The following is an 11,299-nucleotide window of genomic DNA, read 5'->3' on the forward strand; positions in this document are numbered from 1 at the left end:
CATTGATTAGAGCAACAAACAGATCACGTATTTGACAGCCATTCTCCGCTTGTTTAAAAAAAAATATTATGATCGTGTTACAGTTTCTGACGAGATAAGTTTTTTTACACTGTACTGTATACTGAAGTGCTGAAAAATAAGTAAAGTTTTAATTATTAACTTGGAAAATTAAATATTCAATCGACCCCGATACCTCGAGACCCCGCTAACTCGAACTGTTTTTTGTTTTCCTTCAGAGTTCGAGTTAGAGGGGTTCTACTGTAATTGATTCTCCCCCCTTTTTCTGCGCCTTTTAGATGTCGCGGAAATGCAGATGAAGAATTCTTTACCCGTGAAGCACTTTATATTTGACACGGATCCAAATTATCATATGTTGCTTAAAGACAGGAATCGATGCAGTGCAAGCTAATGTTCTCCAACATACTGGCCTAATAGCAGCACTGAAACTGCGCCAAACATACCATCTATTAGTACTGGTGTATTTATTTGGCTACTAACCCATTTTCTTCCCTGTTTTTTTAGAACATTTCGCGAAATTATTCCGCTTGATAAGTGGGAACTGCTTCCAGAGCAAATAGAATACGAGGAAGAGCTGGGCCGAGGAGCTTTTGGTGTGGTTTACAAAGCAACTCTACAGAGACGAGTTGGAATAGAAGTCTTTGACAACAGCAAACGGCTAAAGCCAAAAGACGAAAGCAAGCTGGTGGCTGTCAAAGTTTTGCAAGGTATATTCCCGTCTTCTTGCCAGAACATACAGTAAAGCCAATACAGTACAGTAATGTTTTTGTAATATATATTTCTCAATAATGACAATAATAAAACGATTTAGATATATAGCTTGCTATTCAACTCATTAGTCATACACTTTGCAATTGACGAAGAAAGTTGAACACTGTAAAAATGTCTTAGTGTTCCTAGACCTCAAAAGTAGAGTATTTTTTTTTTTTAAGTCTCATTGTTCTACTGCTAATCAAGACCTTTTTGTTCATTGCATTTGTACCTAGATGATCCAAGTGAAGATCAAAAAGAAGAGTTCTTGCATGAGATAGAGCAGATGAAGTTGTTGGGTTCACACCAGAATATTGTATCACTGGTTGGTTGTTGCACACTGCAAGAGCACAAGTTCCTGGTGATAGAGTACGTTCCGTTTGGTGACTTGCTGCAGTGGTTGCGTCGTAGGAGGCGAACGGTAAGCTGTTTCCCAAGGATGGTAAGATGTTTCCCAAGGATGTTTTTTTCCTTAAAAGGAGCTAGGTCATGGAAAACTCAACTAGAAAAAAATGGCAATTTTTTTTTCAAGTTTGTTGCTCATAATCCGTCCTAATCTTCGTCATCCGAAGCCATCCTTGTTTATTTTCGGGTTTTATCACTTTGTTGGTATTTGTCTACCTTGGAAAACTACTATTTTAAGGATTCTTTCATTTTGAAGCTAGTAAAAAAAATGACTCCCCTCCCCCCCTTTTCGGTCGGGGGGTTATCAAACTGGCCTCCTTCCAGTTCACATTAGTATTATTTCATGTCTCAGTTGATATTGAAATCTAAATCTTGTTTCATCACATAAACCTCACGCTATAATCTGTTCTAACAATTTTATTGTATTATGTCATTATCTGTTCAGAATTTTCTTGCTTTATCCATCTAGAACAGTGCCAATTCTGACAATCAGGAAAACATAGAACTGATGTCGTGGCCATCGACATTGCAGGGGAAGAGCAATCCTGCCATGTTGCTTTCAACTGAAAATCTTGACAATGACGATGATGAAGCAGACAGCTTTACTACTCAACAGTTGTTTTCGTTTGCTTGGCAAATCGCAAGAGGAATGGTAATCTTTAAATATACATGCAGTTTTTTTTTTTTATAAATAAGGTTGTGTTCATTTGATGCACTCAACCTATCAATAAAAATGACGACTTAAAATGTTTTGTTCGTCTAGAAAGGTCTTTATTATTGCGTTCAGTAGTAATGTCAAGGCATTGATTTAACGGACACACGAGTCGACATATCACAGAGACATGACGGTGTGGTAGCGGCGTGTAGCAGGGACAAAATCAGAACATTTTGATACACAAGCGAATGCAGTGGAGACTTGTTGCAGCGCCGCGTCCCCTTATGTGTTCTAATACTTTTCAAGTTAAGTGTCGCTGCAACAAGTCCCTGATGCATTGTCAAGTATGTGTGAAATCTATGTGAGTTTTTCCCTGGTATATGTCGGTGCGACATGTCCCTATAGACTTAACCCTCGGACGTCGAAGGGTCCCCATTATTTTTTCAAAGATTTGAAAAGAGAATTTACTGTACAATGCTGAGTCTTTTAGTAGCCGTTCATTTATCCCCTGCGGAAAATTTGATATGTAAACCATGTGTCCATGTCATTTGACGTTGACATGGCAAGGTCTCGCCAAAAATCGTCATTATTAAACTTTTTCTTTATTTTCCAGTTTTTTAAACAAAACCGTACGATTTGTTTATTTTTAAATGCCATAAGTATTCTGGCTTGATTTTCATAATAATAACCTTTATTTAATCACGATCTGTTTTAAAGCAAATACATGCTTGAGGGGTCGTGTGGATTTCAATTTCCGTTATTTTCTGACTTTCTTAGAAAATGTTGAAATCCAACACGGTGGATCCAAGATGGCGGCTTTAATGACGTCACAGCCAACAAAAAAAATACGTCATCTTGTAGAGTAAGCTAGGGGCTTTCCATACAGTGCAAAATAATTTCCCTTTGCCATAGTAGAGCGAAAATCCTAGGGGAGTTGTACGACGGAGGGCATATGAATTTACTTGCACGTCCGATGGTTTAAAGCAAAGACCATCGACATGTGCAGAAGTATGGAGTCAAAAAGTATCATTTTCAACACGGATTTATTGAAATAGGATAGGAAATACCGAAAAGCATTTCATTTGTAGTTGTTGTTCTTTTGTTTTTACTTAGAATCACCTCGCCGAGAAAGATTTTATTCATCGTGACCTTGCAGCTCGTAATATTCTGGTTGGCAGTGATAATCGAGTCAAAGTGTCGGACTTTGGGTTGATGCGTCAAATCTACGAGGACGTGTACAGTGCAAAAAAGACAAAAAAGCTTCCTGTGAAATGGATGGCTCCGGAATCTATTTTTGACAGCATTTACACCATCAAGAGTGACGTGTAAGTGATTGTTTCTGTGTAATGACAAGGTATTTTTTCCTCAGAAGCACGGGCGAAAGTTGATGCCGTTCCTTCGAGGGTGAGAAAAAAAGTCATGCTTTCAACATTTTAGAAATAGGCATTTCCGAATATCGAATGTAAAAAATAAATAATTGTGTGCTTTTTATTGAAAACTTTTTGGATAAATGAAATAAATGCTTTTTTTTATGTCACGAAAATTTAGTATCCCAAAACTGATTTAAGTTCCTTCATCGACATAGTTAAAACACGCTACATGCTGTCTTCAGAACACATAGTGCTTCAGAGTAACTTTAAAAAAAGGTTTAAGAAGGTTTCCAACAAATTAAATAGAGCAATTTTCAATTGAGTGTCGTAAAACCAAAACCAAAGTAATTACTCTGGCCAATCACAAAGGACACAGACAATCCAGTGAACCAATCAAAACTCGAAGCAAATACATGTAGCTGTCACGAAGCGCGGGAAAACGTGCGCGAGCGAGTCACGATTGGTTTTGGTTTTACTCCTGATTGGCTGAGAAAGTGGCGCGAAATTTTTAAGCCAATCACTAAGCGTAGTAATGCAAAACCAAAGCAAACGCAATTTACTTTCGACACTCAAGTGAAACCCGCTCTAACCATACCTCAATCCTCTCAACTTGATATTTTAGGTTCACTTTTAGGTCTAATGTTATGCACAATTCCAATGAGATCAACCGCATGAATCAATTAAAGTTAATTATTGTTCTAGCTGAACACAAAACTCATAATTGCTTAGAGTCGTCAGGATTTCAATTGTTTTTGTTATTGTTGGAAACATCAGAAACACTGAAAGTGATTTATACATTACCTAGAAGAATAAAGACTTGCACTAGTTGTGCCTCTTTATCTTTTATATTTTCATGTAAATAGCTGGTCCTTTGGTATTCTTCTTTGGGAAATGGCCACCATGGGTAAGTGTTTAAAAAATATATTTTTGTTGTTATTTTTTATATTATTATTTTGAGATTAACACACTTTATTGGTACACCTAAAAAACACGTACATTACTTACACTTTCATACACTTTTTAAAGTTATACAATGTTATTTAACCATTCTTATACCGAAAAAAATTCTCTATTTTTGAAGTTATTTATTTTTTATAACCATTAAGGTGGGGATTTATTTCAGTCTTGCTGACAAAAATGTTTATTCAATTTTCTTATCTTTCTGATGCCGAATTCAGGAGTTGTCCCGTACCCAACTTTAACAAATTCCGAGCTGTGTAGATTGCTGAAGTCTGGTTATCGCATGGAAAGGCCTGATATGTGTTGCGATGAAGTGTAAGTGGATAAAAACGGGTGTGTGTTGCATTAACTTTTTTCGGAATAGTTCTGCTATCTGGGAACTATAGCTAGTATACGTGTGTGTTAAATAATGATGTCCCGAACTGTTTGTACAACAGGCGGTATTGATGGAACTCTGGTATAAATAACAATTCTGTTACTACTTGAAATACCATGTAGACATACCCTTACTGTTACAAGCTAGGACTAAAGATAAAAAAGCATACACGATTTACTAAAACTCTCATCATTGCTACAGTTTGTATTAAGAGCAAGGAGTTGTATTTTAGAGGGTTTTTGTCAAACATTACTTATGTAATAATAAACGTGTGGAGTATTTCTGATTAAATCATTAATGATGCAGTACATCGACACATCGACATCATGATTGTTCAAATGACTACAACTTTTTTTAAGAAACTGCGTGTATTTTAGTAGTGTAGCGGCTCTCGTAACCTTGTACTTACCATGGTCCTCTAGTGTAGCAATTGCTATTGTTTTGGAGACTGGGTGCATGTTTTTGTAATTTTCTTAGCTACATTCAACGATATTGTAGATATACGTTAGCCAACGTTTCAAGTTGCTTCCGCGCACCTTCAACCAAATAAAGGTTATATCTTCAGTTTAATGTTCAAAGATAATGTTTTTCACGAGTAAAGTTTTTTACCACTTATTTCAGAACAGTTTAGACCAGACATCTGCGAAATCCCCGTGACATAGTCCCTTAACACATATTGTCATCTCTTTATCAATGATAGATATGAATTAATGTCTGAATGCTGGAGGGAAGATCCATCGACTCGCCCCAGTTTCTCGCAGTTGATTGACCGACTTGAAGTAATTATGGCAAAGGATGTACCGTATTGTGACGTAAGCAAGCTCGATGAATCCAGTGCATACTACAACGTGCTCGCCAAAGCTAATGAACACAGCGTATAGAAAAGCGACAAAGAAAACCATGGTAGAATACACCACGAAACTGAAAACTTTAAATGACCACAATTAATTTGAATGCACTCTTTTTTAATTTTAATTAAAAAAAATAAAGGGTAAGTTAAAAACAGTTTTTTGCACATACTGATTTAATTTAGAAATGAGCAGTATAATTGAAAATGAAAAAATACATGCTCTAGTAATAAATCTAAATGACAAAGGGACATATCTTAGGCCTCTGTGATCGATGCTAATTGAAAAGCCAAATTAAGCGAGAGTTCAGTAGCTGGAGCGAACTCTTGTTAGAATCATTAACAGCTTAATTAGATTACATAATGCCTTTATTGATACAAAAGCGGTTGTAAAAAGGCAAAGTTGAAAGGCTAAGTTGTTTATTAGCTTGGCACTCTTTATGCAAATTCGCTTTCAGCAATGCCTTTATTAATACTAAAAATATATTATAATCAGCGCTTAAATTAAACTGTAAAAACTACTACGAATATTATTATAAAGCTTTATAGAAACGCTTAATATAAATAAGTAAACAACTAAAAGAGTTTTTTACAAAAGGAAACCACAGCTGAAACCAGCTTGAACAAAATGTGGTACCTGTATAGTACGCATTACTCAAAAGAGAACATTTACGCTTCGAAATAATTTTAATTTCTTGAAAATTTTGCTCTTAGTTGATATTTGATATAAATTAATCCGTGAAAAGCCTTTTGCGATTGGGTAAATATAGTAATTGTATTGCATTGTAAACTGAAGAAAGCAATATTAAAAAGGGGGATCAGTTTTAAAATCATGTTGACATTCCAACTTGCCGGGTTACTTTTGGTTAAACTATTGTTATGAAGCAAAATACCTTCGTTTAAATTTTTGATCAAAGGGCGTATTGGCAAGCTAAGATTAGCCGACACACCTTTCCTGTTTTCCCAGAAATCAGTCTACGTTCAGAAAAACACCTTACCTGTGAACTTGTTTTTGTCTTTCTTGCGACCTTGACAACTACTTTTCTTAATTAGAAGCAAGGCAAACTTTGCCTTAAAAATAGTCGTATTTTTCTAGTTTCGATTGGTTAATCTTTGCTTGCCTTAGGAAGTCAGCTGCTTACGCTTGGGATGTGCATCCGAGTACTTTGTTTTTAGCCACCTGGCTAAGGCTTGGCTGTCATCCCGAGCGTACCCTAAGATGCCATAAAAGCTTGCACATTGTAGATTTAGTTTAAACATAGGCGTACGGGTTGGGGGGGGGGGGCAGGTGGGGCTGCAGCCCCCCCCCTACCCCTTTGAAATAAGTCGGAGATGTAACTCGGTCCATTATCATTAATACATTTAAAAAGCAAGGTGAGTGATTGATCGTACCTTCTATGTTCGAGTGATTGCATGTTTGCTATAGACAAAATGGAATTATATTCTAAGCTATTTCCAGCATTCAGAAGGGTTTTCAAAGAATTAACAATTGGGGGTTAGCAGATTCAAGTTTATTGATTAACGTTTTGTTAAAATTTCCCAGATAAAAAGTGGGCTGCAGTATTCCATGTGGGGTAGGATGTAAGCTTTATACAGCAAAAGTACAACATCGGCAGGCACCAATCTTTTTAGTCGCCTCGGAGCTCGCAATTTTGGCATATGGGCAGGCTTACATTATAACGGCTGATATGTGTTCCTTAAAGGACAGTTTATTGTCGATGAGAACACCAAGAATCTTCAGGGAGTCCTTTATATCAATAGGAGAATCGCTAAGATGAAAAACAGGCTGGTCAGAGGATTTTCCCAAAAACATGGCTTTTGTTTTGTTATGATTGATTGACAAGTGGTTTGAAGAAAACCAAGATGAAAGTTTCTGCAAATCTTGGTTAAGAGACAGCTCTAAAGCTGCAGTGTTCGTATCTGATGCATACGTTGTCGTATCATTAGCATAAAGCCGCAATGAAGCTCCTTGAACAACAAAATTCAGGTCATTAATGAATATGTTAAACAATAGTGGCCCCAAGAGACTGCCTTGAGGAACACCACAATGTACGGGTAGCCTGCCAATCGGAAAGGACTCCATTAACTTTCACTTTTTGCTTTCGGTCAGACAGATATGAGTGTAAGAATCGCGTTGCCTCATCGCTGACACCATAGGCACTTAGTTTAGCGAGAAGAAAATTATGACAAATAGAATCAAAAGCCTTGGATAAATCAATTGCAATGGAGCCAGTCACCTTCTTCGAATCTAGAGCCAAGCGCCAGTCATCAACCATTTTAATAAGTGCAGTACAGCATGAGTGTCCACGTAGGAATCCTAACATGTTTGAAGAAAACAGCGGTTGAAATGCATTGTATAGTTGATCAAACATTACTTTCTCTAGAATCTTCGGTATAGCAGAGAGTATACTGATTGGCCTGTAGTTAGATACTAGGGAAGCATCATCTTTTTTGAAGACAGGTGTTACATTGCTTGATTTCCACTCAGTAGGCCATGTTGAAGTTTATTGCTCTTGATTTTACCAAGCAAAGTTCCAATGTATACGGCACTAACAGGTTGAAAGGAAAAGTCCAAGCTGAAGTCACGTGAGGGTCCGAAAGTCATCTTGACTGAGCGCAAGGATAGTCTGTTCCAGGATTGGAGTAGAAAAGAAAGTCAGATTAAATAAGTTGGATGGTTCCATAACAACTTCATCGAACTCTCATCGACTCTCATGCGCTCTCATCGACTTTGAACGTGTTCAAATTTTTCATGAGAGTTGATGAGAGTTTTCTCTCGTTTGGCCCAAGTTAATGATAGTCGATGAGAGTTGACGAAAACTCTCATGAGAGTCAACTCTCATCCTCGTTTGACCCTCGTTTCTTCTCGACTGTTTCGTAAAAATTTAGGCAACTTGCGAGAATTTTCTGGGCAAATGTCTCACCACCCCCCTGGCAAAGAATTGCCGTACGCCTACGAGTTTAAATTAGCTTTGCTTGCTTGCTAGCTTGTTAAATGGCCAGATTGCTTAAGAAGAAGATTAAAGATTCTCGTTACCTATCGTCACGGTATTCAAGCGAGTGCTCTTCTACACTTGATATTGGTAGAGTTAGGATTAAGCTATAGTTAGACTAGTTGTCAGCCGAATTGAAAATATTAAAACTAAAAAGTCAATGTAACATACGTCGAAACAGTCTTTCGTTTTTTGCGTTTGTGGCAACCATTAACCAAAAATAATTTTTGCGAGTCTATTCATCTTGCAAACTCTGAGACGCTTTAAACATGCAAGGCTTTCCAATACTAGACTTCATTTTTGTGTCAACTTCAGGAGAACAGGGCAAGAAGTTGGAGGGGAGGGTGGATAGCACTACCCCTCAAAACCTTTATCATTAGACCACAGCAAAAAATTGAAGCGAGGGAAGTAAATAATTCGAAATTGTAGTTTGGCCAGAAACTTTTTATTAGGGCCAAATGCAATCACAAGGCTACAATTACTTAAACTAATTGGCGCGCGCTGATTGGCTGCTAAAACTCCGAATATCCTTTGCCATTTACCTCCGAGCGACGTGCGGTTAGAAAGTTGTAATCTTTGACAGGAATTAACTAGTTCAAAAACTTCCTTTCGGGATCTATTATCTCCCTGTTTTAGTATAATTATACTGAAACAACTATAATTTACCTCAGTGCCAGGACCTGTCAGTGGCTAGTGGTGAATATCTATCACGCCGTTTCGCGGCTCGGATAGTATCCACCACTAGCCACCTCCACTACGGTGAATAGTTTTTAAATATCGTACCTTATTACAAATTTAAACTGCCCAAACATAGTTATTGTGGTAAATATACAGTAAAAACCTGCGATTAAGAACCTTATTTTGAGAACCTGTTAGGCTAAAATTTTCAGTTAGACACCCTCTATATAAGAACCTCTTTAGCCTAATTTAATTTGGGAATAGGTTCTTATTTTCTAAAATCGATAAAAAAATTTAACTTTTAGGGAAAAAGTCTAAGTTGGCATTTTGGATGTTAGCTAGAAAGAACCGAAGGAAAAAACCTATGTTAAAACATTCTTACACCACTTGGCATCAAGAAATGCAGCGATACGATGCTTCCCACTTTCAGTCATATTTACGCTAAACCCTAAAAGCTTGTTAGTTATAAAGGTATTCTCGATCGCCCAGTTACTGCTACCTTATTGTGAAAAAACATTGCGGCAAAAATGTGTCTGACAATAGTATGATAAAGTTTTCGACTCAAAAATTCTCCAAGCATATAATTTGTTCTACAATAAAGAGACCCTGTCAAGGCTGTGTAGGTTACCCTAACACCAATAATTGTGAGGGCAGTTTTAACTTATCCCTAATATTACCGAAGCTCTTATCCCTATTAATCTGATTTTCATTATCCCAAAAATTGAGTTGTTATACCTTATCCCTAAGATAATTTTGTGAGTTATCCCTTATCCATAAAACCCCTAACTGGGCCTCAATAAATTACGCTCTGATTAACCTTTAAGTATTTTCCTGTAGCCTAACGTTCTTCAAGGGAAAGCTTCTTGAAGTGAAGTGATGTTCTTGAACTATTTGCCTTCACCTTCTCCGTCCGGGGGCTTGAACTATTTGCACTGTTATGAAATTTGAATCAAGCCACATATGTGGAGGCACTTACACAACTCAAACCGGTGGCATGGATAACTGCTAAATCAATTATCAACGAACAAAGTCCGACTAGTGTGTAGTGATCAGGCCACGGGTAACGAGCAGCTATTACAACAGTTTCAACAAGCAAAAAAGAAATAGTGTTTCGTTTCCGGGACGCAGAGCGATATGCATAATTACCGTACCCAAATTCGCAAGTAGCCAATCAGAAGCGCGATCTACTGTCCTGATATCCTACGATATCAAGTCACTGACCTGATACGCCACCATATCACGGTCACTTTGAAGTAAAGTAGTGTTACTGTACGATGAATTGAAATGAGGTTTACCAATAAAACAGAACTTCGTAATTTAAATTAAGTGGTGTTTAGCGGACGTAAAAAAGAGAAAAACTTTCCCGCCAAAACTAAACTTGAGCGCACTCGTCAATTGCGCGATGTTTGCCGATGAGTACTGAGACATTCAGACTAAAAAATGGAGTCGGAATTTCCAACTTTTTCGCTTAATTTTGCTTTTGAAAATTTAGAGAATGAAACTCTTAACAAACGAGTGAAAAAAAGACAGAAGAAGAACTTGGTAAAAGTGATGAAGACCTAGTCAACACAATTTGCAGTACGTACCTTGCAAGCATGGCTTCAACAGAGCGATAAATATAACCGGAGTTTTGGCTGAATTTGGGTACGGTAAATACCTAATCGTACCTTTTTGGTACGCTTCGGCTGCATATCAGGCTCGTTTGGTCTCGCCATGGGTATTTTGGCTCGACTGCGTCTCGCCAAAATACGAACCATGGCTTGACCAAACTCGCCTGATATGCTACCGAAGCGTACCAAAAAGGTACGATTAGGTATAATAATATAAGAGGTAAGTAGCGGAAAGTTAGAGGAGAGATGAGATTGTGAAATTTTTGAGGATATGCTTGGGCGAGAATTATTATTGGGCGAGAATTGCGAAGCAGTGAAGTTTTTTTGCACGCATGCAATTTCCTTTTCCCTTAAGCCTTGTGCTTTGCTTTCATATTTTGCCCTTGAGCAGTAATTCTTCCGTGCTAACAAAACACGAGTGGAAAATTAACAAAATCAACAGGTGGAAAATATAGCTAAAATGTTTACGTAACAATTAAACACGAAAAGGTCTCATTTACATTTTTCACCAATTCTGTCGCTGATACACCACATATGTAGAGTCGGCCGCCAGAAGGGCGCTCAACACTGACACATCAAAAAGACGACTTTTGAGCTTGGGACGCCTGTGGTTTTTACCAGGGTTTGTTTCCCTTTG

General features: G+C 37.6%; 2 protein-coding genes across 2 annotated transcripts; one reads left to right on the top strand and one right to left on the bottom strand.

Moving 5' to 3' along the window:
- Positions 1–652: 652 nt before the first annotated feature.
- LOC144656470 (fibroblast growth factor receptor 1-like) lies at positions 653–5,454 on the top strand. The gene is made up of 7 exons (XM_078516692.1): positions 653–725; positions 1,005–1,189; positions 1,643–1,825; positions 2,942–3,153; positions 4,062–4,102; positions 4,377–4,473; positions 5,235–5,454. The coding sequence occupies exons 2-7, from the start codon at positions 1,055–1,057 to the stop codon at positions 5,413–5,415; spliced, it is 849 nt and encodes a 282-aa protein (XP_078372818.1). The 5' UTR covers positions 653–725; positions 1,005–1,054; the 3' UTR covers positions 5,416–5,454.
- A 1,596-nt stretch (positions 5,455–7,050) lies between these two features.
- On the bottom strand, positions 7,051–7,657 carry LOC144644915 (uncharacterized). Its single transcript, XM_078504484.1, has 2 exons — positions 7,435–7,657; positions 7,051–7,349 (listed from the first exon to the last, which is right to left on the bottom strand). The coding sequence occupies exons 1-2, from the start codon at positions 7,655–7,657 to the stop codon at positions 7,051–7,053; spliced, it is 522 nt and encodes a 173-aa protein (XP_078360610.1).
- Positions 7,658–11,299: the final 3,642 nt, after the last annotated feature.

Source organism: Oculina patagonica, chromosome 1 (genome assembly GCF_052425735.1).
Source record: "Oculina patagonica isolate OP01 chromosome 1, crgOcupat, whole genome shotgun sequence".
Taxonomy (NCBI): Eukaryota; Metazoa; Cnidaria; class Anthozoa; order Scleractinia; family Oculinidae; genus Oculina; species Oculina patagonica.

What these genes read in the sequence shown, in the direction of transcription:
- LOC144656470 (XM_078516692.1), top strand. Translation starts at nt 1,055, where the DNA reads ATGAAGTTGTTGGGTTCACACCAGAATATTGTATCACTGGTTGGTTGT. An exon ending in GGCAAATCGCAAGAGGAATG is followed by an intron (nt 1,826 to 2,941) that starts GTAATCTTTAAA and finishes GTTTTTACTTAG; the next exon opens with AATCACCTCGCCGAGAAAGA. An exon ending in GATATGTGTTGCGATGAAGT is followed by an intron (nt 4,474 to 5,234) that starts GTAAGTGGATAA and finishes TATCAATGATAG; the next exon opens with ATATGAATTAATGTCTGAAT.
- LOC144644915 (XM_078504484.1), bottom strand. Translation starts at nt 7,657, where the DNA reads ATGGTTGATGACTGGCGCTTGGCTCTAGATTCGAAGAAGGTGACTGGC. An exon ending in TTCCGATTGGCAGGCTACCC is followed by an intron (nt 7,350 to 7,434) that starts GTACATTGTGGT and finishes TTGTTGTTCAAG; the next exon opens with GAGCTTCATTGCGGCTTTAT.